The following is a 26,916-nucleotide window of genomic DNA, read 5'->3' as shown; positions in this document are numbered from 1 at the left end:
GCTGGGGAGAGATTGCATCCCTCAAGAGGCTGAAGATGAATTAGCAACTCCTTGTGCTGTGCCCTTCAGAAAGCCCCCCCCTTTAGAGAGCCCCCCAGTCCAAAGGTGAAGACAGGCCTCCTCGATAATCCTACCTCCTTTCTTTCAGGGCCAGCCTTGCCTTCCTGGCCCTTCAGCACTGAGGCCTTCAGGCCCCAGTGGTTCCACCTAGGGGAGGGCCTGAGCTTGAGCAGGGCAGTCAGCTCTGGGCCCCAAACCGGTTTTCCCACCTTGGCTAGGGATGGCATATCACCCGTGTGGTTCTCCCCCCCCCACCCCTTGCAGTTCCTCTCTCCACCCTAGAGTGTTAGGGGGGAGGGTATTCAGGTAATCTTTTGTCTCTTGCGTGCCCTGGGTGTGGTCCCTTCTAGAAAGGCAAAGCCACTATGTAAGACTTTAAAACAAAAAGTGGAGTCACCACTCCACCCTTGGCTTTCCGGACTCCTGGCACACAGATCCCTTCTAGGTATTGAAAGCTTCGAAACAGACAGCATGAAGTAATAGGGATTATCCTTACTGTCACCCCTACCCCCATCTGTGCCCTGGGCAGGAGACTAGAAACTCATGAGGAAGCCCAGCCTACCTCCTGATCTGCTCTGGAGTAAGTAGGTGGGAACAGTAGTAGCCTTCTCTCCAGGTGCCCCTGGCCAATCCAAGTCCCTCACCTCAAATAAGGCAAATCCATTTGTCTCCTGCCTACAAGAACACCTTTAAAAAAAAATTAAAAAATTATTGTTGACAGTGATATCTCCCATTTTCTCCCTTTTTGCCCCCTCCACTCAACCCATCTCCACCCCAGGACTTCCCCATGTGTCCATGGGTTATGCATATATGGAGACCACCTCTTTTGCTGCAACTGAGATCATCTCATTACTGATAACACCAATTGATGTTAATAGGGCTCTTGCCACATGTCAGGCGCTGTACTAAGCACTTTAGATGCTCACACAGCTCCTATGAGGTATGTAAAACCATGAGAAAACAGGCACAGAAAGGTCCCAGTAATGTGCCCAAAGCTGCATCACTAGTGTGGATGCAAGTGCTCTCCCCAGGATGACCCTAGAAGTGGCTCTTTACTAGTACTCTGTGCCCCCTTACTAAGGAAGGATCCATCTTCCTAATCTTCCTAAAGGTAGTCCTCTTGAAATGGAACTGGTCACTGGAATCAATTTCTAACCCATGGAAGAATAGCTATTCGGAGGTAGATGAGGGCTGTGGAAGTGTCTACAGGAGTTCCTGCAACTCATACCTATAACAACTCTCATTCCAGCTATTCTCCCCATTACCCCATTGAAACAAATAGGTGAGAACTATCTGCATTTCACAAAGGAGGTTAATAGGGTTAAAGAGTTAAGTGACCTGCCGTGGGCACTGGCCTTCAGCTCTGGTATTCTCCCTGGGAGTCTGAGTTACATATTAAATGCCCCACCAGGACACTGCTGGGACAGGGGGAGTGGTGATGGACCTATGAGCACAGAGCTTTGAGGAGGGACTCAGCAAGGAGGGACTATCGCACATTCCAGATGGGAAGCAGCAGATGGAGCCTTCACTTGGGGCTGATTTGCTAAAGGATCCAGAAGGGGGATCCCAGCCCTGAGGATGCCAGTGCAGGGATTCCGGAGGGCCTGGTTGGTTTTGGCAGAACCCAGAGTGAACCAGTAGCTGGTCAGCAGGTGGCGTGGGCGAAAATGCTTTCTTTTGGGGAAGCAGGTAAGACAAAGCCACTTATAATCGCCTTTTAAAATCTGGGGCCCGAGAGGCGGTAACCAGGGAAAACTGCAACTCCCAGAAGCCTCTGCTCCCTGGAGTCAAGGACGGTTGTCATGGTTTCAGAAAACAATATGGCCGCTCCCAGCTGGGAGGGGTGCCCGCGGGTTAGAGAGGTGCAAGCGGGTCTGGGAGCCCTCAGTGGCGAGCCGGAGGCGCCTGAGCGGCCGTGAGTTTGGGGCTGGACGCTGCGAGGCTGGAGAGGCCCGTCTTTGCCGAGGGTGCCAATGGCGGGCAGCGTGGACGAGGAGGCTCTGCACCAGCTGTACCTTTGGGTAGACAACATCCCTCTGTCCCGGCCCAAGAGAAATCTCTCCCGGGACTTCAGTGACGGAGGTGTGCGCCTGTGTGTGCCCACATGTTCTGTCCAGTATGCGCGTGTGTAAGGGGTCTTTGTGCAAACATGTCTTTATGCTTGTGTGCGTATGGGGTGTGTATTTGGGGGGGGAGGGGTCTGACTATCTCCTAGGACTTCAATTGTAGAAGTGTGTCTGAGTGTGTGAGTCTGAGACTCTCTCCTGGGACCTAATGACTAAGACTGTATCTTTGTATGTATTTTTGCATCTCTCTGTGTGTGCGTGCACATTGCTGTATTCTATGTGTTTGTCTTATGGGAGTCTGAGCGTGTGTGTGTTCCCATGTGTACTGACACATTCTGTCCTGTATGTATGTAGGGGGGTCTTGCGTGTATATGTGTTACTTGGTGATTGTGTAGGTGTCTGTGTGTTTAAGATTGTCTCTTGGGATTTTAATCTGTGACTCTTTGTGCTTGCGTATGTTAGTGACTGTCTCTTGGAACTCCAGTGATGGAAATATGTGTATGTGTATGTGTCCATCTCTTGTTTGCATGTGTAGTGTGTGTGTGCCATATGTGTGCCTATGTGTGTCTGAGCATGTGTGTATCCTGTGTGTCTACACATTCTGTCCCATGTGCATATCTGTAGAGGAATCTTATCACGTGTCTGTTTGTGTGAGTCTGTGACTCTCCTGGGACTTTGGTGTTGGAGTGTGTGTGTGTGTGTGTGTGTGTGTGTGTGTGTATCCATATGAATGCCTAGGATGGGGCCCCAGGATCCTGAAGAGCTCCCTTGGAGATTCATTCTCTGTTAGAGCACCAGAGATCACATTTTTCAAATGCCGCGAGTTAATGGGGAAGGGATACAGCCCCTCTGGGGTATGCTGGAGGCTTAGTCTCCAGCTAGTCACTGATCTCACTTCCTTGACGCCCCTCCCCTATTCTCTGCCACCCCTCCCTCCCTATCACCCTTGTCCTTTCCACATCTCTACCTCTCCACTTGGCCCCACCACTCTGCAACCCCTCATTCTCCCATCCCACCCATTTCTTCACCCTTCCCCTCTCCCTTTCCCATTCTCCCCCACCCCCCATCTTCCATGTCTGCTCCCACTCCCACTCCCACTCCTTCAGTCCTGGTCGCAGAAGTCATCAAGTTTTACTTCCCCAAGATGGTGGAGATGCACAATTATGTCCCTGCCAACTCTCTCCAGCAGAAGCTCAGCAACTGGGGTCACCTGAACAGGTAGCAAAATATCTGGGTGCATTAGCAAGATTTCCAGCCCCCACCCTGGGCTCCCAGGAAGGGCTGCCCCAGCCCCTCCACCTCCTATGGTCTCCATAGACCAAGCTGGGACTGTGTTAATGACTGTGGGGAGGGACAACATGGACAGAATTGTCTGCTAACAAAATTAAGGGACTCTTCTATTGGGAAGGTGACAAGGTGACTCTGGACACCCAAGAACAGGGCTCAGGTGTGGTGCCCTCCCATTCCCCCAGGGCTATGCACTTAGTATAGCAACTGCTGCACCCCCTTTCTCCTCCCCCACCCCCCTCACTTCAGTTCCTGAGGACCTGGTCTGCCATTCCTCTGTCTACCCCCCAGGAAGGTGCTGAACAAGCTGAATTTCTCAGTGCCGGAGGACGTGATGCGCCAGATCGCGCAGTGCACCCCAGGCGTGGTGGAGCTGGTGCTCATTCCTCTGAGGCAGCGTCTAGAAGAGCGGCAGAGGCACAGGAAGCAAGGCACAGGCTCCTTACAGGTGCAACCCTACTCAGACTTCTCCCTCCACTGCTCTGAGGGGGCCTCCCGGCTGTGGAAAGCCCCTGCGTTGACCATCAGTGTGGAAGAAGGGTGCCTGGTTAGAGGGAGCCTAGCCTGGGGGACGGCGGAAGGGATGTGGGGCTCTTTGGGGATGGGGAGCGTGAGCTCACAGTGGACCCCCGTGTTTCTTTTAGGAGCTGGCTCCCCAGGATGGCACTGGCTACATGGATGTGGGTAAAGTGGCTTTTATTTTTCCTCCCTCCCAGAGGGAGCTTTTCTCTTGTCTTTCCTCCCTACAGGGGGAGAGGGGAGGGGAAGTCAGGAAAATAGGAGTCCAGAGGGTTACTCCGCCACTTACCTTTTCTCAGGTTTGTCCCAGAAGGCCCAAGGGGAAGGTGCCTTGAACCCCCAGAGAGGGGGACAGCTCAGGTAAGGGAGCTGGGGGTTCCTGACCTTACCAGGCCAGGTGATCACCTTGCACAGAGCTGGGATGCTCCCGGGAAGGTAGGGAAGGCAGGAATGGGGGCAGGGGGAGGAGGAAAGGCCTGGTCGAAGGGCGCTGGAAGAGTAAGGGTGAGGCCCAAGCGCCAGGCCTCCGCTAAGCTGCTTCCCACCCCAGGGGACCCCGGCCTCCTGGGCGTAGCCAGGGGCGGCATGGCGACCCCAGCCTCATCCTCCAGATCGCTGAAAAGGAGCAGGAGCTGTTGGCCTCTCAGGAGACTGTGCAGGTGAGAGACTGCGCGTGGGCTTGGGGCCTGCAGGGGGGACAGAGGGCAGCGGGTCCCTGGGCTTGACCTCTGCGCGGTGCGGCCCAGGTCCTCCAGATGAAGGTGAGGCGCTTGGAGCACCTGCTCCAGCTCAAGAACGTGCGCATCGACGACCTCTCCCGCCGGCTCCAGCAGGCGGAACGTAAGCAGCGGTGAGCGGCTGCTCAGGACGCACGGGGACGCCCCAGTGTCCGCCAGAGCCCTGATACTGCGGGACGCACCCACAGACTGACAGACTAATGGGGCGGGCGGGTCCAGCGGCTCCATGAGCCTCTTGGGGCTTACGGAGGCCACTCTTTTGGGGTGAGGAGGGTGAGCAGGGAGGGGGGCGGTGGGACAGGAGCCCTCCCTTCTGAGGCCGAGACTGAGCCAGCTCCTTCCACTCCATCCGGGTCAGGAGAATGGATCGCTTTCCAGAACCCAGAAGTCATGTGCAGAGACCTGGTATGCACCCCAAAGCAGTGACAGACACCAGGGGCTCCACCTTGGAGCTCCCTGTGCTGGGCTATGGGGGATGGTCCCCCTGCCGGGTCCACACCGCTAGAACTGGGTCCCCATCCAGCTGTGAGAACAGCGGTGTCTCCATCCAGGCTAGTTCTTTGTGCCCTGGGCCATGGGGGAAGCTGCCCAGGGCCAGGAAGCGGAGGGAGTCCCTTGCCCCCCCTGGGCGCTCACCTGGGACCCATCTGGAGGCTAGAGGAGCACAGCTGCTGAAGAGGAAGGGGTGAGGAGTGGGCTCAGCCAGGTGTGGGGAAGACATCTGCTATGCCTGTACCAATCACCCTCCCCTCCCATGAGGTATCATTGAAAATATTTGGGGTTTATGGTATAGGGCTCCCCCTATTAAAGATGATGTGCTCTTTCCTGCACTTGCCTTCTCTCTCTGCCTGGATCCTTGTGGGCAGTGAGGTCCTGCCTCCCTTTTGCTGTCCCCTCCACCCCTTGAGTGAAAGAGCCTTTAGGGTCCAGAGAGAATCTTACCTTGTGGGCAGCTGGGTCCTGGGTGGCCACTGCTTGGTAGGTTGATGATATTACATTGTCAGGTCTTCTGCACTAGGAGAGTCTGATTTCTAACTCTGGCATTACTAGACTGACCCCCCAAACTCACCCTCACAGTATCCTCCAACTCTGTCCAAACCCAGACTTCAGATTCTCCCCAAATGTAGCCACATACCCTAAATCATACCCACGGACTAACTCCTAAATGTATCCTCTGTATGACTCTCAACCCTGCTCATAGACTGATCCCAAGTTCTATGGACTGAGACAAGCTTGATTCCCAACCCTGATTACGAACACCACGGCCATGATGTGACCCTAACTCTGATTAGTAACATTGAACATTTGTAAATCCTGAGCCCTCCACAATTCTGTTCCTAGACATATACTCAGCATATACCCAGGAGAAACTTAAGCCCTGTGTTCTGTGTTGTGGGACACATGTATAGCAATGTTCATAGCAACATGTTTTGTAATAGCAAAAGAACTGAAAAGAACTTGTATTCATTATCTGTTACTGTGTAAGAATTTATCACAAAGTTAATAGCTTAAAACAGCACCCATTTGCCCAGCCGGTGTTGCTCAGTAGTTAAGCATTGACCTAGGATCCAGGAGATCAAGATTAGATTCCGGGCAGGGCACATGTCCAGGTTGCGGGCTTGATCCCCAGTAGGGGCATGCAAGAGGGAGCCAATCAATGACTCTCTCATCATTGATGTTTCTCTCTCTCTCTTTCCCTCTCCCTTCCTCTCTCTGAAATCAATAAAGGTATATTTAAAAAAAAAAAAGCACCCATTTATTATCTCATATTTTCTGTGGCTCAAGAGTCCAGGCATGGCTTGCTTAACTGGATCCTCTGCTTCAGGATTTTTCACAAGGCTGCAATCAAAGTGTTGGCCAGAACTGTGGTCTCATCTGAAGGCTTGACTGGAGAGGGACTCACTTCCAAGTTCATTTGGTTGTTGACAGTGTTCAGTTTCTTGTGGACTGTTGGAGGGCTTCAGTTTCTTGCTGGTTGTTGGCTGGTGGCTGCCCTCATTTCCTTGTCATCCAGCAAGGGAGAGAGTTAGTGATAGTCTTATCTAATGCAATTACAGAAGTGACATCCATCACATCTGTCATATTCTATTTATTTGCAATAAGTCACTAGGTCCGGCCCACATTCAAGGGGAGGGGGACACATAGGTTTGAATACCAGGGGACAGATCATTGGGAGCCATTTTAGAAGCTGGGCACAGGGAGGAAAAAGCAATGGAGGGTCAAATCTAGGCCAGCGGCTACTTCTGAGAGAAAGCAGAGGGCAGAGATGCAAAAGGCACATGAGTGGGTGTAAGTTGTTTTAGTTCTTGGGGCAAGTGGTGGGTTTACAGGTATTCATAAGTGGGCTGTTTATGGACAAATGGGGAGAGAGTGTCATGACCCAAAGATTATGTGGAGTCCAATTCTGTTTACCGAGTTCCTAAAATAATGAAAATTAAAATTGATGATTATTCCTGACCTTGGTCTGTGCCCCTCCCTTGTATTCAGCCTGGTCTTAGGTTAACACTGGCTTCAGCCTGGCTCTCCATCTTCCCCAAATTAACCACATCCCTGCACACACAATGACCCCAGTTTTAGTGTCGTTCTCTCTCCATAGTCTGCACTGGGTCTCCAGAGTTCTGTTCTTTGAACCTTTCATTGGTAGACCGTACTGGAATGCTCCTGTGTGTGGAACTGGTAGAAATGATTTGTGGAGGGGTCTGAGGATCAGGATGTGGGGTAGGGTGTGGTTCTGCCCAACAGGAGCACAGTGGGCCCAGAATGCAGGTTCAATGACTGGGGTTATCCCCTTAAGAGTCTGCTGACCTCCTCCACAGCAGAAGCTGGGCCTGGAGGTTCCTCCACCTTGAGTCCTCCCACCCTATTCCTACTACCCAGATATGCCTGGGTTTCTCAACCCACAATATCTCAAAACCCTACAGATCAAACTCCAAAAGCAATGGAGAATTTTATTAACTGTTTCTTGGGAATAAATATGAAGGTGGATTACACCACACATTATAAATCTGTAACTCTTCTTTAAACATCTCTCTTGTCCTCCAAACTTCCCTTCTGACAGCCACTACCATATTTCTCCCACTCTGCTCCTTTCTCCCTCTCCCCTTTCTGATCCACACTAAATCAGATTTCTTCTGGTTCACTCACTCATTATTCCTCAGGTGTTTATTGAGTGTCCATTATGTACTACATACTAGGAACACAAAGATGAATATAAAACACCATTTGTATCCCATTTTCACAATCCTGGAAGGGGAGAAGGCATATAAAAAGGTATTTAAATTTTTTTGTTACTTAATATTTTGAATAGATAAAACACATAATTAAAAAACATATAAAAAATGAAAACTCTCCTTGGTCCACACACATCTCCAATAGGTAACGTTTTTCTTTAGTTTTTGCATATTCTTCCAGAGTGTCTTAATTTGAATACAAGCAAATATGCACATTTATTGTTATCTTACTCCCATCACTTTTTAACATAAAAGGGAAGCAGACTACCCACTCTTTTCTGTATCTTTATTTTCTACTCAACAAGATCTCTTATAGATATGTGATGGTCAGTGTTATGTGCCAACTTGGCTGAGTCACAGGGTGCCCAGAGATTTGGTCAAACATTATTCTGGATGTTTTCTGTGAGGTGTTTTTGGATGAGGTTAACATTTAAATGGGTAGACTGAGTAAAGCAGATTGTTCTCCCTGATGTGGGCCTCTTCCAATCCGTTGAAGGCGTGAATAAAACAGAATTCCTCCTGCCTGACAGCCTTTCAACCGGGAGATGGGCTTTTTTTCTGCCTTTGGACTCTAATTGAAACATGGATTCTTCTTGGGTCTTGAGCCTGCCAGCCTTTGGACTGGAACTAAACCATCAACTCTCCTGGGACTCCAGCTTGCTGACTCATGCTACAGATCTTGCAACTTGCCAGCCTCCATGACTGCATGAGCTAATTCATCTGTCTCCTTTGTCTCCCATTGGTTCTGTTTCTCTGGAGAACCTTCACTAATGCAAGATTTTTCCATGTCAGTACGTACATTGAAAACTTCCTCTGCTTTTAAAGCTCTATTGTCTGTACCAAATAAAATTTTGTCTGTATCAAACTTAATCAGTCCTCTATGAACATTTGTTTTTAATCTTTTATTATTAATAATACGAGTCATCTCACACATTCATAATTTAATATTGTGTACAAGTATATCTGCATGATAAATTCCAGAACTAGTTAGGTCAAAGAATACATGCATTTGCCCTGGCTGGTGTGACTCATAGCTGAGTGTCATCCAGTGCACCAAAAGGTTGCCAGTTTGATTCCTGGTCAGGGCATATGCCTGGGTTGCTGGTTCAATCCCTAGTCCCAGTGGGTGTGCAAGGCAACCAATAGATGTTTCTCTCTCCCTCTCTCTTCCTCACTCTAAAATCAATAAAAACATTTTTTAAAAAGAGTACATGTATTTGCAATCTTTTTTTAAAATAAAATATTGATTTCAGAGAGAGGAAGAGGGAAAGGGAAAGGGAAAGGGAAAGGGAAAGGGAAAGGGAAAGGGAAAGGGAGCAGGAGAGGGAGAGGAAGCCAGAGCAGGAGGGGGAGGGGGAGGGGGAGGGAGAGGGAGAGGGAGAGGGAGAGGGAGAGGGAGAGGGAGAGGGAGAGGGAGAGGGAGAGGGAGAGGGAGAGGGAGAGGGAGAGGGAGAGGGAGAGGGAGAGGGAGAGGGAGAGGGAGAGGGGGAGGGGGAGGGAGAGGGAGAGGGAGAGGGAGAGAGATAGAAACATCTATGGTGAATGAGTCATTGATTGGCTTTGAGCCCACAACCTGGGCATGTGCCCTGACCAGGAATTGAACCGGGGTCTCCCGGATCCTAGGACGATGCTCAACTGCTGAGTCACACTGGCCAGGCTGCATTTGCAATCTTGATAGATGTTGTGGAATTGTCCTCCACAAGGGCATCCTACTTTGGTTCTCAGTGTTGTGCTTTTACAAAATTAATTTCTAATTTTTTATATTAATGAGGATGTGAAGCAACTAGAACTCTCATACTCTGCTGAGAGTGTGAGTACAACCATTTCAGAAAACAATTTGGCAGTTTCATATAAAATTAAGCAGATGTCTATGCTATTGTATCAGTTCAATCAAAGAAGCAGAAAGAATTTGTTACAGGGATTTGATATCAGGTAATTGTTAAATAGGCTCTGTAAGGCTGTTGTTTTGCATCTGACACTGGAGCTTAAGGTTCACAGGTCAGGCATTTGGGAAGGGTAGATGGATATAAAGTGGGGAAGAGAAAGGACAAGCTGGAATCCATGAACACAAGCTGGAACCCTTGAGGACAAACTGGAACTCATGTTAGTTCCCACTGCCTCCAAATTTGATGACGTGGGTATCATGCTGGAGAAGCAGGTGCCTTTTTCTATCTGGCCCAGGAGTCAGAGAAGTGGAAGCCTGGGTGCTACCCCATGTCAGTGAGGTGAGACAACAGGTCAGCAACAAAGTGCATGGGCTTCAAAGCTTCTGCCTAGACCTTGCAAGTGTAAAAACCAATATAGCCACTGCTTTTCTTCTATCCTCCAAATCTCATGCAAAAATGTCCATTGTGGCCCACCCTAATTGGAAACATACACAGAAGAGAATTCTGGGAAATATAGTTCATCCTAAATTGGCATATTATAAAGCTACCACAGCTATGTACAAGCAATTCCATTCCTCAATATGTACTCAAGAGAAATGCATCCATATGTTTACCAAGACATGTACTAGAATATACACTGCAACATACAATAGTCCCCCTTTATCCACAGGGGTTACCTTCTAAGACCCCCAGTGGATGCCTGAAACCTCAGAGTACCGAATCCTATACATACTGTTTTTTCCTACACATACATAGCTATGACAAAGCTTATATTATAAATTAGGCACAGTAACAGATTAACTACAATAACTAATAATGAAATAGATCAGTTATAATATACTGTAATAAAAGTTATGTGACTGTGGGTCCCCCCTCTCTGATAACCTATCTCATAACAGAGATGACTACTATCACTAACAGGTGGGTAGTATATATAGCGTGAATTCATATAATGGGCAGGATGGAGCATAAGACTTCTTCGTGCTACTCAGAATGGTGCACAATTTAAAACTTATGAGTAGTTTGTTTTTGGGAATTTCCATTTAATATTTTGAGACAGCAGTTGATGGCAGGTAACTGAAAACACAAAGAGCTAAATCATGGGTCAGGGGAGGACTAGTGTAGCATCAGACAGTCCAGAGTCAAGCAGCTAGTTTGTGTGTTTGGAAGAGCCAGGAATGGATTTGAGAAGTTGGCTAGAAAGACATAAAAAAGTAGGCTTTTGGCCCCAACATGTTTGGCTCAGTGGTTAGAGCATTGAACCAATGACCGAAGGGTCCAGGGTTTGGTTCCCAACCAAGGGCACATACCTCGGTTGTAGGCTCGCCCGACTGGGGAGGCAACCACTTGATGTGGATGTTTCCCTCTCTCTCCATTCCACTCTCTCTGAAAAAGCAATGGAAAAAAATATCCTCACGTGAGGATTTAAAAAAAAAAAGCAGGCTTTAAAGCTTGTTCTTGCAGGAAGGGTGAGTTTTGTCCACAAGAGAAGAGTAGGAAGGGCATTTCAGGCGGGAAGGTAGCATAAGGAAGGTATGTGAAATATACCCAGAAAGTAAAGTTAATGTGAGAAAATAGGGATTGGTGGGAAGTATGGCAAATTGATGTGCCAGCTTTTGGTGCCAGGCTGGAAAGTGAGTCCATCTTGTTAGATTTTCTGATATATCATTTCTTTTATTTTTTTAAATATATCTTTATTGATTTCAGAGAGCAGAAAGGAGAGGGAGAGAGAGAGAGATAGAAACATCAATGAAGAGAGAGTCATTGATCGAGCCCGCAACCCGGGCATGTGCCCTCACCGGGAATCGAACCCCGATCTCCTGGATCCTAGGTCGATGCTCAACCGCTGAGTCACGCCCGGCTGGGCGATATTCTGATATATCAAAAGAGGAATAAGTAGGGGAAGAGTAGGAAGAGAAAGAGGAGGAAAAGACAAATAAGAAGTTTTAAAAGCCCACGTGAGCTAAACTAAATAATGGCAGCCTGCTTTGGGCTCTCTGTCTGCCAGCTTTAGACCTTGAAGAATAGACATAAGAATACAGTCTGTAGACCAAAAGGGGCCACATACTAAAAACGTGACAAGCTCAGGGGAGGCCTGCACCGCGGCCATACAAACTCAGAGACCTAAAGTAACCACATAGTATGGTCTGAAATGAAAACTTTTAAACTAAAAGCAGTTTATGGTGGGTAGTCAAGTCCTAGGCTAGAATTTTCCCTGACAAAAGTCAATCTTTACTTAGTTGAGCCTATTGTCTTTTAGCATCTACCATAACATATGTTTGGAATGTCAAAGTAACTTTTCTTTTCTGGACCCCTCTAGGCACAACCACACCAAAGCAGAAACCACAGTTCCCCTCATTGTTATTGTTATGTTGTTTTTTTAAATTTATTTTTTATATGGTTTTTTTGGTTTGTTTTTTTTAGAGAGGAAGGGAGAGGGGGAGAGAGCAGGTAACGTTGATTGGCTGTCTCCTGCACGCCCCCTACTGGGCATGTGCCCTTACCAGGAATCAAATCTGTGACCTCTCAGTGCATGGGACACTGCTCAACCAACTAAGCCAAACAGGGCAGGGCAATCATGATAATTGTTGACTGTTAATTATCCTGTACCCACCTATGTAAAAGAAGTATGTGTTTATCATTTTACTTTTTATCCAACCCCAGAGGTTCCACCCCTCCTCCTGTGCTTTCTCTGGCCTCCCTAATCTATTACCAATGGATTTCACGTAACCCACTTATTATCTTCTCTTTTGATTATAATGTATAAAGCAGAGTGCAGAACTGCTTTGATAGCAGTTTTGCTTCCTGGCAACTGTCATCAGTTTGGCTCAAATAAACTCATAAAAATTCTCTACAGGTTTGAACGTTTCTTACTTTGACAAGTTGGAGGCGGATCATAGTAGAGCGCATGGAATGTGGGTTGGGTAGTGAGAGAGCATCTGGCAGGAGCTGGTGGACTGGGATCAGAATGTGGAAATGTCCCAATGCCAGCGCTGGAGGACAGAATCTCAAACGCCAGAGTGCACAGGAATCACCCAAAATGCTGCTAAAAAGTTTGTGAGGCTGTGCTGAAGACAGTCGCAGAGCAAGGAGCGCTTCGCAGCAGGGTAGGGCTCCATGCAAACAATAAATAGCCCAGGAAGATTAGTTTGCCAACAGTGTGCACACAAGAGCACAGGGATCCCGCGGAGGGACAGTACCTTGGAGGTTTCGCAAAGGCAGCGACGCCGCCCTTCCGAAAGGAAGCTGGCCCTAAGCCACTCGGGCCATCTCTCCCCTAGTTACGTTGGAAGGAGGGAGCTGCAAGCTCCGGGGGGCTCCCCGAGGGCACTTCAGGCACTCTGTCCCGGACAGCGAAATGGGGCGCGCGCGTGTGTGGCGGGGGTGTTCAAGGATCCGCAAGAGCCTCTGAAGACCCCAGGGCCACGTCTCCCGCTCCTCCCGCTCTAGGCGGGCGCCCACGGCCCAACCTGCTGCGCTGAGCTGGGCGCATCCGGCTGCCATGACGACCGCCTCCTTGGAGACCTGAAGCGGAGGCTGCGGTCCCCAAGGGCGCCAGACCAAGTTCTCCCCACCCCCACCCGTGTGCCTCCTTTGTTCTGATGCTTATCTCGCCACCCCGGGCTCCCAGGGCGCATCTCAGGTCCCTGCCGGAGCGCTTTCTTCGAGGCAGGGGGAAGGGGTGGAAGGGAAAGCGGCTGAAATCCGCGGGTCGCAGGGCGGCTCCAGGACCGGACCTAGTGATGCGCGAATCGACTGCGGAAGAGGCTCGGAAGCGACTTTCTTGTGCCCCACCCAGCCCTGAGCCCCGCCTTACGACCGTCTGAAGGGGCAAAGCCTAGGGGAGGCCTCTTCCAAGGTGAGGCGGAGACGGGAGGTGCAAACTCCACAGCTAAAGGGGGGACGCGGCGGGACCTATTCGAAGCGCTCCTCCCCTCCTCTCTCCCTCCGCCGGCTGGGGCCCCAGGCTACGTCTGCCTGCCCGGCCGCCTTCAACGCGATACCTCCGGGGCCCTGGGCGAGCGAGGCTAGCACTACGCAGCCGCAGGGTCCTGTGCACGTGACGCAGTGGCGCAACGCCCGTTGGCGGTTCTCTGGCACCCGCTTATTGGTCCGAAGCATCCTTGCCCCACCCCCTCGGCCCACCAATGGGCGGAGGTGGGGGCGTGCCCCTGAGGAGGGTGGGCGCCACTCTGGGCTCCCTCCTCGTGCTCTGCGTTGAGCCCCCCGCTGCTGTCGCTACCGCTGCTTCCACGACCGCCACCGCCCCCCTCCCCGGTCGTCCCGGGTTGGCCTCGGGGTGCGCCCCGCACGGTGAGACTGCTTCTTCCGCCACCTGCCGGTTCCTCCCCGCTCCCGGAGATTCCCCTACGGGCGGAGCCTCTGTCCTGAGCGGTCGGTGGGTGAGACCCCATCCGGCTGGGGCGGTGGGGGGGCGCTCGGCTGTCGGGGCCGGGCTCGGGAGGGCTCCCTGGCATCTTGAGCTGGGGAGATGCCCAGCCCCGGGTGACCGTTAGCTGGTGTAGCTGGGGTATTTTCCGCGGGTGCTGTCCGGGGCATGTGTGACACCCTGAGGGCGGGGGCGTGACGGGGTCAGCGCCATCAGCATCCCCCCCACAGCTCCGCCACCGCCTCGCTGGGTGACCTTGGACGGGTAGCCTCTCAGCCTCGCGTGCCTCGGCACCCTCAGGTAGGAGGGCGGTGATGCCGGGGAGTGCGGGCTTCGGAGACTGCGTCAGCGGAGGTCAGGGTGGGGAGGGCGCAGGATTATCTTTGAGGACGGAGTGCGGCCTCGCAGCCCGGGAGGGGGATGGCGGGAGGGTGCCTTTAGCCTCAGTCGTCGCGGGAGGATGGGAATGGGGCGGGGATGGGGGCGCCACACCCACGGCGATGGAGGCGGGAGAGGATAGAGGGTCCCACACCCGGGCCCCTGCTGCGTCTGGGGACTTGGCTGGCACCTCTTTGTTGTCCCTGCAGGAGGTATTCGATTTAGTTTCTGGACTAGTGTTCCTGCTAGTGAACAGGGACCCCGCTGGACTGAGAAAGAGGCATTGGACTGCCTTCCCTCTTGAATCTTGGCACTAGGAAGCCGGAGTAGGGCATTTCCCTGCCCAGGGAACTGCAGAAAGCCTGGGGCAGCTGGCGACCCCTGGATCCTGCCTGGACCTCAAGGGTAGGGCGGGCAGCCTGGAGGCTAGAGGGAAACTAAACACCTTCTATCTGAGGGTTTAGAGTGGGGTATGCTGGGCAGAGGAGGGCAGCTCTTCTTGGGGAGGCGGGAGGGTGTAGCATGGTGGGTGAGAGAGAACGCTTGTACCTATCCTTGCAAGGAAATGGAGTCACATCAGACTGAACTGATGTAAAACTGCCACAGCCACACCTGACTTCCAGTCTTGCTTTTCCAGGCATTGGTTTAGGTATGTGGGCCCCACTGTGTGTTCAGTCCTCGGTCAGGTTCTGGAGTCAGCAGGTCAGTGTGGCTTCAGTGAGCACTCTTTTTACAAGCTTGAGTTTTTGTTTTGTTTTGTTTTAATGTCTTTATTGACTTTAGAGAGAGGAAGTGAGAGGGAGAGAGAGACAGAGACGTTAAAGTGAGAAACATCGATAGTCTGCCTCCTGCACACACCCTGCTGGGGACTGAGCTCGCAACCCAGGCTTGTGTCCTGACCAGGAATCAAATCAGCAGCCTCTTGGTGCATGGGACAACGCTCCACCAACTGAGCCACACCGGCCAGGGCAACAAGCTGGAGCTTTAATGAGAGGCTGGACAGTGCATCTAATGGACTGAGAGCTTAAGCCAGGACTGAGCCCTGGGTTGGGGGCTTGGGGAGGGTGGAAGGTTGTGGAATTCCTGGCTTGTAAAGTCCCTGAACAGGTTGAGAATAGGGATTGGGGAATGAATGAAAAATGAGGTCCCAAGAGGTTGGTGACTTGTTCCAAGCCACACAGCAGAGGACAACCTGTACTTGTGATGTCTGGGATTTGGGAGCTGCCTCTGGAGCAGAGAGGTGGTGTACTAGTACAGCTGTGGGGTGGAGGGAGGGCAAGAAGGTAGTGGGTTCTGGAGCTCCACCTGCCATAGACAGACTATCTTTAGCCCTCCTTCCATGCTGGAGCCTTGGGCCCCAGTGTGCGACAGCCTGGAGCTAGCACCCTGTGGGGCAGGAGTCTAGGGGACCGAGAACTCTGGGTTCTGTAACTGTCCATCTGTCCATTTGTCTGCTCACTTGTCATGTCCCTGGGCTTGATCTTCATGCCAGAGGCTTCACTGGGCCTGGCTGAGCCCTCCTCTGGGTAGGGTAACCTTGAAGCAGCCATTCTCTCTAAAGGTGAGAGGGACCTGAGCTGGCAGCATTCTGTCCCCTAGAGAAAAGTTTCCCCCAATTTCCCTGAGAGTAACTGAGAGCCAAAGAAGCACCCAAGGCCCTTGTTCTAGCTTTTCAGCTTTCCACATCCTGTGAACTTGTCCATAGTGTCACCCCTGACCTGTTAACAGCTCATCTAAGGGGGCGGTGTTATTTTGTTTGCTGGGGTGGGGGCATTTCCCATTTCTCTGGATTTGGGGAACAGCAGGCTCCCATCAGTCTGTTCTCTGTCAATCCCTAGCCTGAAAGTGGGGGAGGGAGAAGGCAGGATGAAGGGGAAAGGAAGAAGGAGGTCCCTAAACCCTTGAGCTGTATTCTGAGAAGGCTGAAGTCCCAGGGGGCCCACCCTGAAGGCCATTCCCGGCTGTTCCAGGATAGCCTGAAGTGCCTTCTCTCCAGTGCTGCCCTGATATTGCCATTGCTTCAGAAACCAGGCCTTTGGGGCTTTGCTTTTGCAAAGGTGGGGGTGGAGTGGGGAGTGTTGTCAGAACTTCAGACACCAGCTGCACCAAACACTCTGAGGAAGAGACCACTGCTTTTTCTTGTGATACAGATGAGAAAACTGAGGCATAGAGATGTGAAGTAACTTGCCCATACAGCCTGAATCTGAACCAGGATTTCTGGGCTCTGGAACCCATGCTCCTGACCATGTCCCTCCAGGTTCTGGAAGGCTGTGCAGCTTAGGTCATACTCAGGACTTGGCTGGCACAAGAAGGGGCCTAGCAGTGCCCTGTGGACACAGCTGCAACGGGAGGAAGCTGGACACCCTCTCCTTCTGCTTCTGATAAGGATTTTTGTGGATAAGAGTCTGGCTTCCAAGGGATAGACTCCTGTTGCAAGAGAAGAGGCTTTCTCTTTCCCGCCTCCTCTGGGCCCCTGAAGTCACTTGCCTTCCCCTCTGCTTGCTCCTACCTGAGCTCTGGTCGGTGCATGAGGTACAGGTCCTACCTTCTGGGCTTTCCATGTCAAGGATGGAACAGTTAAGTCACCATTTGATGGTGGCAAAGCTAAAAGAATGCCTAGTGGGAGACTACACTCTGAGATGGGGGAGGGGTGTGCCCTCCAGGGCAGAGGTTGACTAAGAGTGGGGTGGGGCTTTCCTCTTCCTGAGGGTATTTGGTAAGAGGGTCCTCCCACAGCTGCCTACAGGGCCCAGCTAAGGCCCAGGTTTGGGCTCCCCTTAGTTCAGTCATTCATTCATTTAACAAATATGAGGTGAACATAGGTTCTCCCTGCCAGTTGCTGGATTAGGTGCTAGGGACACAGAGTTTGGCAAAAACAGTCACTGCCCTTTTAAGGTAGGGAACATAGATATCAAATGATCCCAGAAGTGAGAAGGGGATCCTTTTAAAGATTTTTTTAGGCCTATGCTGGGATGGGCAGGAGTGGGATGGTGGTATGCTACCCTAAGTAAGGTACTCTGGGGCTGGGACCCAGGCCAAGGGGACAGGATTGTTCCGGGCAGGCAACAGGCAGTGCACTGTGGGGGAAGACAGGGAGGGGGCAAGTACTGGGTCAGAGTATTTTGTGAAGAGTCCCCAGGAGCCTTTGCTGACTGGCCACTGATTAAGAGTTTCACCAGGGCCTCCAGGAAGTGTCCTGGGAGATGTGGGGATCTTGTGAGTATTGGACAGTCATTCCCCCATGGCTGCAGAGGTGTGGCTGGAACAACTTCTTCAAAAGGTAGGAAGGTGGTCTGGTACCCTTGCATGTGGCCATTTTTCACATACTCTGAGTCCATAGCTTCAGAGGGTGGCTGGAGTGGATGGGGTGGGGCAGGTTTCTCTCCAAGGGCCAGGATCCCTGGGGAAAAGCTGAGCATCCGAGGGCTAAGGGGCTGCTCTTCTGGGCCCAACCCAGAGCAGCCGCGGCCAGAGATGAGTGGGGGGCATAGTTCCCCTCTCTTCACCCCAGGCTGGGTGGGGCCTGGGAGCTAGCCTCCAAGGGAGTGGAGAAGTGTGCTGGCTTGGCTGTACCTGCCCTGGTGGCTCCTGCATTCCTGAGACCCGAGCCTTTCCTTTCCTTGCACCTCCCCATGCACCCTCCTCTCAGGTGTTCCTGGCACCCAAGCTGACCACCTGCCCTTGAGGCAGGGCTTGGGCCTGGCAGTGGGGAGGGAGGCGAGGCTGGCTCTCAGGAGCTCAGTATGTGAGAGACTTCCAGATCATGCCCTCCGCAGGCCAGCCCCTGACTGTGAGGCTGCCAATCGGGGGTTTCTCTTCCTCATTCCCGGGACTAGCCTAGGTCATTCATGGGTCACTTATCTCTAAATAGTTCAGTGTGTATCTATGAAAAATAGGACACACTTCTCTACATAATACAATTTCGTTATCTCACCAAACAAGATCAGCTCTTATTAATATCATCTAAGATCCAGTCTCATTCACATTTCCTAATTATTCCCCAAATGCCTTTTTTATGGGTAGTTAGAAACCCCCTACCCCATTTATTTTTCTTCTTGCAACTGGTGTAGTGGAAAAAACCAGGTCATTTGTCCCATAGAGAACCTGCCTTCTTTGTGTGTTAAATCTAGAACAGCGGTTGGCAGCCTTTTTCTGTGAAGGCCCAGATAGTAAATAATTTAGACATTGCAGGCTACGTGGTCTCTGTGGCAACTACTCAAACTAGTTTTGCTTTAGTGCAAAAGCAGTTTTAGACAATATGTAAACAAACAAGTGGGGTTGTGTTCCAACAAAACTTTACAAAAACAGGCGGTGGCCCTGCCAGTGGGGCTTGGTTGGAGCATCCTCCCGTACATGGAAAGGTGGTGGGTTCGATTCCCTGTCAGGGCACACACCCAGGCTGTGGGTCTGATCCCCGGTCAAGGCCCATGCAGGAGGTAGCCGATCGGTGTTTCTCACATGGATGTTTCTTTCTCTCTCCTCTCCCCCTTTTCTCTCTAAAATCAGCTAAAACAAAACAGGCGGCGGCTCCACAGTCTGGTTTTTGCCCATCCCCTAGCTAAAAAAAATCTCCCTCCCTTTATATTTCTTGTAGTTTGGGGAAAAAAACAAAACAGGTCAGTTGACCTATAGACTCTCCTGCCTTCTGGGTTTGTCTCATTGCTTTCCCATGGAGCCATTTAATTTGTTCCACTAACCTCTGCTTTCAGTAAGCCAGACGTTGGAGCTAGGGGCTTGATTAGATCCAGGTTAGATGTTTTGGGCAGGTGTTGTGCCCTTGGCAGTGGTGCTGTGATTTGGTGCTGCTCCACATCAGAGGGTATCAGCGTGTCAGGTTCCTCTGGGAGTGAGGGGCGATCGACCCATTCGTGACTGGCTGATGTCACATCTCTCCATTGCAAACTTGTGTTGTTCCCCTTAAGAGCCCTAGGTCATCTGTTGCTGGCACATGGGCATCTGTGAGCATCTACTGCTGTCAACCTCTTTCCTCCTGGTTTACCATCCGATGACTCACTGCTCCAGCCTGAGTTGGGGGTTACAGAATCACTTGGCATTTGGTCATTCCTTTGTTATTTAATAGTGAGAATTATTCTGTAAAGAACAGCTTTCTTTCAACTGCCAGGGCTATTTCATTACAGAAAAGGCCAGGAGACAGGCTGAATTATTTCCCATTATTGCCAATTTTCGCAGCAAAGAGTTAGGGCATTGCTACCATCAGTGGTGACAAATGAGGGTTTGGGTTTGTTTGTTTGGCTTTCTCTCTCCTTCTGTCCCTAACCTCTGTGAATGCTCCAGTTTTATGTATTCCATCTGTTTCCATCAGTTGCACTTATGATTCTTTTGGATGCTGAGATGGCCCAGCTCAGCCCATGGGGGCCAGACTGCTCACACAGGCTTCCTGGGGCACCTACCCCCTGCTGCCCCTGCCCTGAGGCTGCCCACTTTGGGGGAGCCGAGCTCAGGGTGGGGGGGGGCAACCCCTCCACTGGCGTCTGTTCTGTATATGGCCCTGATCAGGTCACCAGTAGGGAAAGCTCCAAGGACATGTTATCTTATGAAGGGCCCTATTCTTGCTCCCCTCCATGCATACTGTTAACTCTGACCTGGACCCAGCTGTGCTGGGTGTATGACCTAATTAATGTGGACTCTGGCTGCAGGAGGGTATAGCCCTTGGGGTCACCAGCTCTAGAACTGGCTCCTGGAAAGTGCCAAAGAAGTCCTCTCCTTTCCAGACTGCCTTTCCCATCAGCCTCAGGTGGCCTGGATGCATGAGTCCTGTGCTGGTGCTTTCGCACCCAGAAGCTGCAGTTCAGTGCATGCCACTGGGCTCTGGGTCAACAGGGTGTCAGGCAGGGGTGAGGGCTCTTGGTGAATGTGAGGTGTGGGTGGAGGAGTGGTGGGGGCAGAAGATCCTTGTGCTAGAGGGTGCAGGTACCACTTGGGCTGCTAAGAGCAGCAGGGGTTTGGGTCCTTCCTAAAGGGAGGTCTCTGCTCTCAGGTCATGGGTGGCCCTGACCCATGCCTTCCCCACTCCCCACCCTTTAGACTCCTGCTGGTGTCCTTGGAGCATGGGAGGCTGCTGAGCTTGAGTGGCAGGGTCCAGTAGGAGCTGCGTGTCTCCCCCCATGGCAGGGAGGGCATCCATGGCTGCAGCCAACAAGGGTAAGCGCCTTCCTGGCCTGGAGGATTTGCAGGGTCTTCCAGCAGGCCCTGGTGGGAGGGTGTTATTGCATGTGGGCTCTGCCCTGGCTGTGTGTGTGTGGGGGTGGGGGGTCGTCTGAATATCAGTACAAAGTACACCAATAATGGCACCATTGCTTGTGCCAGGTCCTAGGGCACACCCAAGCCCTAGTAGGGAATGTGGGGACCCCTGCTGGCTCTTTGGTGTGCTGGTCTATGGAGGTATATGCCCTCATGTCCCTGTTCCAGCTTCCCTGTTCCAGTGGGGTTAGAGGGCATGGGGGGCTTGGGTGAGCACTGAGATTGGCAAGGTGGGTAGAGCCACAGAAAGGAATTTTGGTTTCATTCAGAGCCCAGAGGGCTCATGGAGTGTTTTAGGCAAGGGAGACCTGGTGAGACTTGAGGGTCAGGTCTGGGGGGCTCAGCAAAGATTGTGGAAGTGTCAGGCTGGCTCCTCTAAGCCTCTACTGAGTGTCCAAGAACCCAGACCAGGGCTTGCCCAGGCCCTCCCCCTCAGAAGGACTCGGAGCAGGGCTGTAGGGAGGCCTAGGGGCCATGGGGGCCAGAGAGGACTGGGGTCATGCTCTTGATCAGACAGACCTTCCCCAGGAAAGGACCTCAGTGCAGCTCCCGATGCTCTGCCTGTCTCAACCCCTTGCCTTCTGGATTTGGAGAACCTGATCCCTCTGGGGACAGCTGAGGGCTTTGTGAGGGGTTAAGCAGCAGAGGGTGTCTTTGGGAAGGGTCCTGGAGGCTCCTCTGGGTTCTTCCATCTTCCCTGCCAGTGATGAGTGATGAGTTAGGGGCAGCTGCAGCCTCTCCTAGGTGGGTGGGTTCAGTGTGGGTTTTGTCCCCCTTTGTTTTTCCGACCCTCAAACAGATCCCTTAGAGCCTATTCCTGTCCTTGCCCCTCACCTCTACCAGGTTGAGGTCATCAAGAGGGGCAGGCAGGGACCTCGAGCACAGACATCCCTGGAAGAGAAGGTCCCAGAGATGGGGAGCTTGGCCTGTGGAGGAGAGCCCTGGCAGGGGTCCTGAGGCCTGGGCTGAGTCTTGCTCTGCCTGAGGCAGGTGAGAGTCTGGAAGACTCTCTTCTTGCCCTTGGTGTCAGCCTTATTCCCTCTGAGGTGTTATATTGCCAATTCCTGACTCCCTGACACCCATTCTTAGGGTATTTTTTTGCGGGGGGACCTGGGCCTCAAGCCTCATGGTCCCCAGAATCAGGTAGGATGTGGCCTAGCCCTGAAAGAAGTCCAGCCAGTGGGTGCTGGATGATATCAAGGGCAGTTGCAGGGGATGGGGAAGCAACACGGGGGAGCCATTTGGAGCCCTCTCCCACTCTCTTCCTAGGCAACAAGCCCAGAGTCCGGAGTATCCGCTTTGCAGCAGGCCATGATGCAGAGGGCTCCCAGAGCCATGTCCACTTTGATGAGAAGCTGCATGACTCGGTGGTCATGGTCACCCAGGAGAGTGACAGCAGCTTTCTGGTCAAGGTATGTGCACACTTTCCCCCTGTCATCAGCCTTATTTCCTCTACCTCCTCCTCAGTCCTGCCTGGCTTCTTGGGCCTGTCGGTTCCATATCTTCTAAGCTGCCTCCATAGGCATATCTTTATCCCTCCCTGGGCCTTGGTTTCCCCATCTGTAAAGTGGGAGGTGGTGAGATTCCAATGAGATGAATGTATTTAGAATGTCACCTTGAATGAGGTGAGCAGAGCGGAGCTGTTATTATCGTCTGTTATCATCAGCATCATTCCAGATAGCTGTGGAGGCTGGGTGTCAAGGCTGTGGTGTCAGAGGCCTGGGTTCAGGTCCAGGCATGTTAGTCTGGCTCTATGACCTTGGGCAGGTCACCTCAGCTTTCCATTCTCTGAAATGAAGACAGTTCACATCCCATAGAGTTGGTTCAAGAATAAAATGGAAGAGTGTATATATGTCACACAGATGTGAGACTAATTATGCTATTAACAAGGTGTGACTTTACCTTCTTTTCCAAACCTCTGGCTGATTCACCCCCATGTTTTCTGCTCTTTGGAGCACACCCTTTCCTATTGGTCACACTTCACACAACCTGCAGTGTGGCTTCTCCAACTGTTGGGACACTGTCGGATCCCACATCCACTTGGGAGGGGCAGGAGAAAGTCTCTGGAGGGAATGGATTGGGGGGAACAGGGAGTGAGGCCCTCAGGTTGGACAATAAACCAGGGCTCCAGAGTTGAGCAGGAATGCCAGGGGAGGTGGGGCATCTGGTCCATCCAGAGCACCCTGAGGAGGGACCCAGATTCATACCCATTTCTGCCCAATCCTTGCTCTTTCTCCTACAGCTGACAACTTCTCCAAGGGAATAAACAGAATGAAACAAAACTTGAAAAAAAAAGCTCCCTCTCCCCCACTCCCCATTGCAAAATCCATTCATATCTATTAGAGAAAATCCAGAAGATAGAGAAAACTATAAAGAAATTTAAAAGTACCCACAATTATAGAATCCAGAAATAACAATGGTTAATATTTTGATGTGTGTGATTATAGTTTGTTTTTTTTTATAGCTTTGTTTCCAAAACCAAAAAGCTGGTATCACAGTGTAACAGTTTTTTGCTTGCTTCTGTTGTGAACCATTTCCCACCTCTGTCAGCAAAGCATTTTCCATGAGACTTTACAGCCGCTTGGTATTTCATTATATGTATCATCGTTGATTTAGCTGGTTCCCTATTCCGGGTGTTACTGCTGTTTCTATTTTTCACTGTTATAAATAGGGCAGTGATGAGTATTTTTTGCACACCTCTGAGTATTTCCCCTGGAAAATTCTGCAAGTGGTGCAGCTGCGTCACAGGGTCATCATTGGCAGGTCCAGCCAGAAAGCTTTCTTGAGAAGTGTGCCCTCCCCTGCAGAGTATGGGAGCCGCATGGACTGAGCTTTATCATGCAGTGACATCATCCTGATGCCATTGAAAGGCTAAATGTTCCATGCAGCCAATCTCAGCTGGTGTGCATGTGAGCTGTGGGTACAGCATGCACCCCTGTGCCTCCTGGACTGGCACTCCCGTCAGCCTACCTGCTCAGCAGCCACCCAGGCTTGTGACCCTTCATACGACTGGAGTTTCCAAGGATGGCATCTATCCCAGAGGGCATCGGTTGCCAAACACTCTATGAACAACAGAAATTGCTTGGACCCTGAGTCAGGGCCGTTGGACACAGTGAGCCTTTGAATGGGCAGCAGGCTTCTTTGTTCTGATGCCAGCAGGCAGGCAGGCAGGAGACTGGGTTCAATGGCTAGTGCCAGGCCTGTGGGTCAGCTCTGGATTGACACAGCTGATCTAGGGTCAGTGTTCTAATTCTATCCCAGCCTTCATCCTGTGCAGTCTGTGTTGCCCCATGTCTCCACATGCGTGACTAGAGAGCCAGTGTCCCTGACCCAGGGCTCTTGGCTCTGGGCAGAGGTAGTAGTGATGGGGGCAGGTGGATGGCCTCTTCTGTACAGTGGCTGGTGCCTTCCTATGTGACTGCCACTCATGGTAAGTGTGGCCAGGAGGCTTCTAGCCTGTCATTTCCTGGCTTCCATTTCCTTGTCTGTAAGATGGGCCACTGAAGAGCTGTGGGGCCCATGAGACACATGCTGAGTGTGTGGCCGACCTATGGGGTGAGGTCCTCAGGGGAAGGACCTGGAATCACTGGGCTGGGGTGTGGACCAGCTGGAGTGGAGGGGGGAGACAGACCTGCTAGGATCCCTAAGGAAGCAGGTGCAAAGGCCCACAGTATGATAGATGGCATGACGTGGATGGGCCCCGGGGGAGGCTGTAAGTGAAGGTGCTTCCTTCTCCACTCTTCCTGCTGCAGGTTGGCTTCCTGAAGATCCTGCACAGGTATGAGATTACCTTCACTCTGCCCTCGGTGCAAAGGCTGAGCAAGGACATCCGAGAGGCACCTGTCCCCAGCCTGCACCTGAAGCTCCTCAGCATCATGCCTGTCCCAGAAGGTGCGTCCCAGAGGGTGCCGGAGGCTTGTCTTCCTCTAGCAGGGCCTTGGTGTGAGTGGGAATGAGAACATGGGGTGCTCCTTTTCTCCCATGTAGGGTGGACAGTCAACTCAGCAGCCAGGGACATGATACCTCTATACGGGCTTGCGGTGTGGCAACTTGGCAGGTGCCATGCCTCAGGCCTCACCCCCTGGACAGAAGCCCATGGGCTCACACTGTTGGCCTTTGCCCATTGCCTGATAGTTTTCTCAGCGGTATGATGGGAGCTACTGAGGAACTGGCTCTGGACCTCCAGCCCTCCCTCCATCATTTTCCTCAAGAAAAACCTGCTGGAGCCTCAAACTGCACAGCTCCCTCCTAGCACTCACCTGGGCTTTGCTTCCCTCTACCCTGCTAGCTTCAGCCCCCACCCTCTCCATAGGCTGGGGTGTCAGTTTCACTGTGTGCTGAAGCCCCAGCTTCAGTTACATGTCCCCTACCTCCTCATGACCTTGCCCTTAAGTGGACTGAGCAAACTCCTGCAGGCCTTTGCCTCTTGCCACCTGATCTGCTCAAGTCCTGGCCTGCCCACCCCCCTTTCCTATCACTCCCTCTCCTTGCCTGCTTTTTCTGGGAATCAGCAGGCCCTCCTGGAAGCCTAAGTTTGACCCTTGGAACCTCAATGGGGTGTCCCACAGGCCCAAGGCATGTAGAGCTTATTGAAGAATGGGAAGTTTCAGACACTTGTGCCCCAACCCTGGGGGCATGGGTCCTGGGCCATGCTTGCTCCTTTGGAGGAGGGGGGCCAGTCTTGGTGGTGGGTGGGGGCCAGTGAGTGCTGGGGGCAGGGGCAGGAGGCCATGGAGGTGCTCATTGCCCGGACAGGTTACAGCGTCAAGTGTGAGTACACAGCGCACAAGGAAGGCGTTCTCAAGGAGGAGATGCTGCTAGCCTGTGAAGGTGGCGCAGGCACCTGTGTGCGAGTGGTGGTGCAGGCACGCGTCATGGGTGAGAGTGCAAGGCGTGTATCTGGCTAGGAGGGGGGAAGTGCTACTTTGACCAAAAGGGGATTCTGCCTTCCTCCCATCTGAAAAAGGGATCCTTGCCCTGGCTGGGGTCCCCCACCTCCTTGGTGAGTGTCTTTCTCTCCACCCCCTAGTAGAGCCCAGAGAGAAGGTGGAGGGGTCCCCTTGGAAGGTGGGGCCAGGGGTCCAGCCTGGCATACTGACTTGTAGCCTACCTTGCAGACCGGCACCATGGCACACCCATGCTGCTGGATGGTGTCAAGTGCGTGGGTGCTGAGCTAGAATACGACTCGGAGCACAGCGACTGGCACGGCTTCGACTGAGGCCCACGCCCCGGCCCGCTTCGGGGCCCCTCAGCCTTAATCTCCACCTCATCCCCCTGAATGCTGCATGACGGTGTGGCTTCCTCATCCTTCCCTGGGGTGGGCATGGGGGGGTGTCTAGGGGCCTCCAGCTGGAGCCTCACCATGCCTCACCTCTGCCTTCACTCATGCCACCTCCCTGCCTCTCCTGTGTCCTCCCCTTCCCAGTTCCTCCTTCCTCTCCATGTGCCTCAGTCTCCTTCGGGAAGAAATGGGTTGAGCCCCCAAGGAGGCTATCTGAGGAGGGGTGGGGGAGGGGGAGGACCTAGGGTGGGTTTTATCTGCCCCTCCCTACTGCAAGCCATAGGAGCTCCTGCCAGGGCCTGGGAGAGGGAGCTGGCTCTGATGTCATCCCCATTACTGCTGCTGCTGTCTCATTTAAGCCACCTCTCCTGCCCCCTCTTGCTTTCCCACTGCTGTTCATGGTGAGTAGGAGGGAGGTGCAGTTCCCAGCCCCTGCGCCCAGGTGTGTGTTACTTGGTTTTTAAACAACTGGTTGGGATAAACCCTAAAGAAATAAAACTTTCAGTGGATACCAGAGACCGGTGGGAGTTTTGTTCTTCAGGGCCCTGAGAACACCCAATCCTTCGACGATGGGCTAAGGTACAGTTCTGGCTAAGCTCATACTTCTAAGAGGCAAGGGCACTGGCCACTGTGTGGTACCTAGTCCCAAAGAGCTATCTACAGGTGATGCATTTCAGGTCTGGGAATGGTTGCCAAGACAGCTTGGATGGGGAGGGCCTTCTGCCCAGGCAGAGAGAGGTCTTACGGACTGGGGGAGTGCTGTTTGGGATGCTTCACAAGGAGACAGCAGCACCCTCTTCTGGTCAAGTCCCAGCCACATG

General features: G+C 52.2%; 2 protein-coding genes across 19 annotated transcripts; both read left to right on the top strand.

The window, feature by feature from the left end:
* Positions 1–1,480: 1,480 nt before the first annotated feature.
* SPEF1 (sperm flagellar 1) lies at positions 1,481–6,405 on the top strand (the record flags this gene model as incomplete). 5 transcript variants are annotated; one of them, XM_081148226.1, is made up of 9 exons in its annotated part: positions 1,481–1,749; positions 3,233–3,344; positions 3,705–3,861; positions 4,058–4,097; positions 4,232–4,292; positions 4,483–4,591; positions 4,679–4,782; positions 5,028–5,074; positions 5,221–5,498. In XM_081148226.1, the coding sequence occupies 9 exons, from the start codon at positions 1,728–1,730 to the stop codon at positions 5,223–5,225; spliced, it is 657 nt and encodes a 218-aa protein (XP_081004352.1). In that variant the 3' UTR covers positions 5,226–5,498. The 5 variants fall into 5 exon arrangements, with proteins under 5 accessions (XP_081004352.1, XP_081004349.1, XP_081004348.1 ...); XM_081148224.1 differs by lacking the exon at positions 1,481–1,749 and adding an exon at positions 1,893–2,142; XM_081148223.1 differs by having other exon boundaries at positions 5,028–6,405.
* A 6,659-nt stretch (positions 6,406–13,064) lies between these two features.
* Positions 13,065–26,611, top strand: ADISSP (adipose secreted signaling protein). Of its 14 annotated transcripts, none has more exons than XM_081148233.1 (8): positions 13,912–14,184; positions 14,406–14,475; positions 14,763–14,958; positions 20,599–20,715; positions 22,084–22,226; positions 24,567–24,705; positions 25,570–25,692; positions 25,932–26,611. In XM_081148233.1, the coding sequence occupies exons 4-8, from the start codon at positions 20,679–20,681 to the stop codon at positions 26,030–26,032; spliced, it is 543 nt and encodes a 180-aa protein (XP_081004359.1). In that variant the 5' UTR covers positions 13,912–14,184; positions 14,406–14,475; positions 14,763–14,958; positions 20,599–20,678; the 3' UTR covers positions 26,033–26,611. The 14 variants fall into 14 exon arrangements, 11 of the variants coding, with proteins under 11 accessions (XP_081004363.1, XP_081004359.1, XP_081004356.1 ...); XM_081148235.1 differs by having other exon boundaries at positions 13,936–14,099; positions 14,871–14,958; XM_081148236.1 differs by lacking the exon at positions 14,763–14,958 and adding an exon at positions 17,733–17,833 and having other exon boundaries at positions 13,940–14,099.
* Positions 26,612–26,916: the final 305 nt, after the last annotated feature.

This window comes from Miniopterus schreibersii (assembly GCF_964146895.1).
Source record: "Miniopterus schreibersii genome assembly, chromosome: 10".
Taxonomy (NCBI): domain Eukaryota; kingdom Metazoa; phylum Chordata; class Mammalia; order Chiroptera; family Miniopteridae; genus Miniopterus; species Miniopterus schreibersii.
Note: the sequence above shows the minus strand (reverse complement) of the source record. Positions and strands in the feature narration are given on the sequence as shown.

What these genes read in the sequence shown, in the direction of transcription:
- ADISSP (XM_081148237.1), top strand. Translation starts at nt 20,679, where the DNA reads ATGGCAGGGAGGGCATCCATGGCTGCAGCCAACAAGG. An exon ending in CATGGCTGCAGCCAACAAGG is followed by an intron (nt 20,716 to 22,083) that starts GTAAGCGCCTTC and finishes CTCTCTTCCTAG; the next exon opens with GCAACAAGCCCAGAGTCCGG. An exon ending in CATCATGCCTGTCCCAGAAG is followed by an intron (nt 24,706 to 25,569) that starts GTGCGTCCCAGA and finishes TTGCCCGGACAG; the next exon opens with GTTACAGCGTCAAGTGTGAG.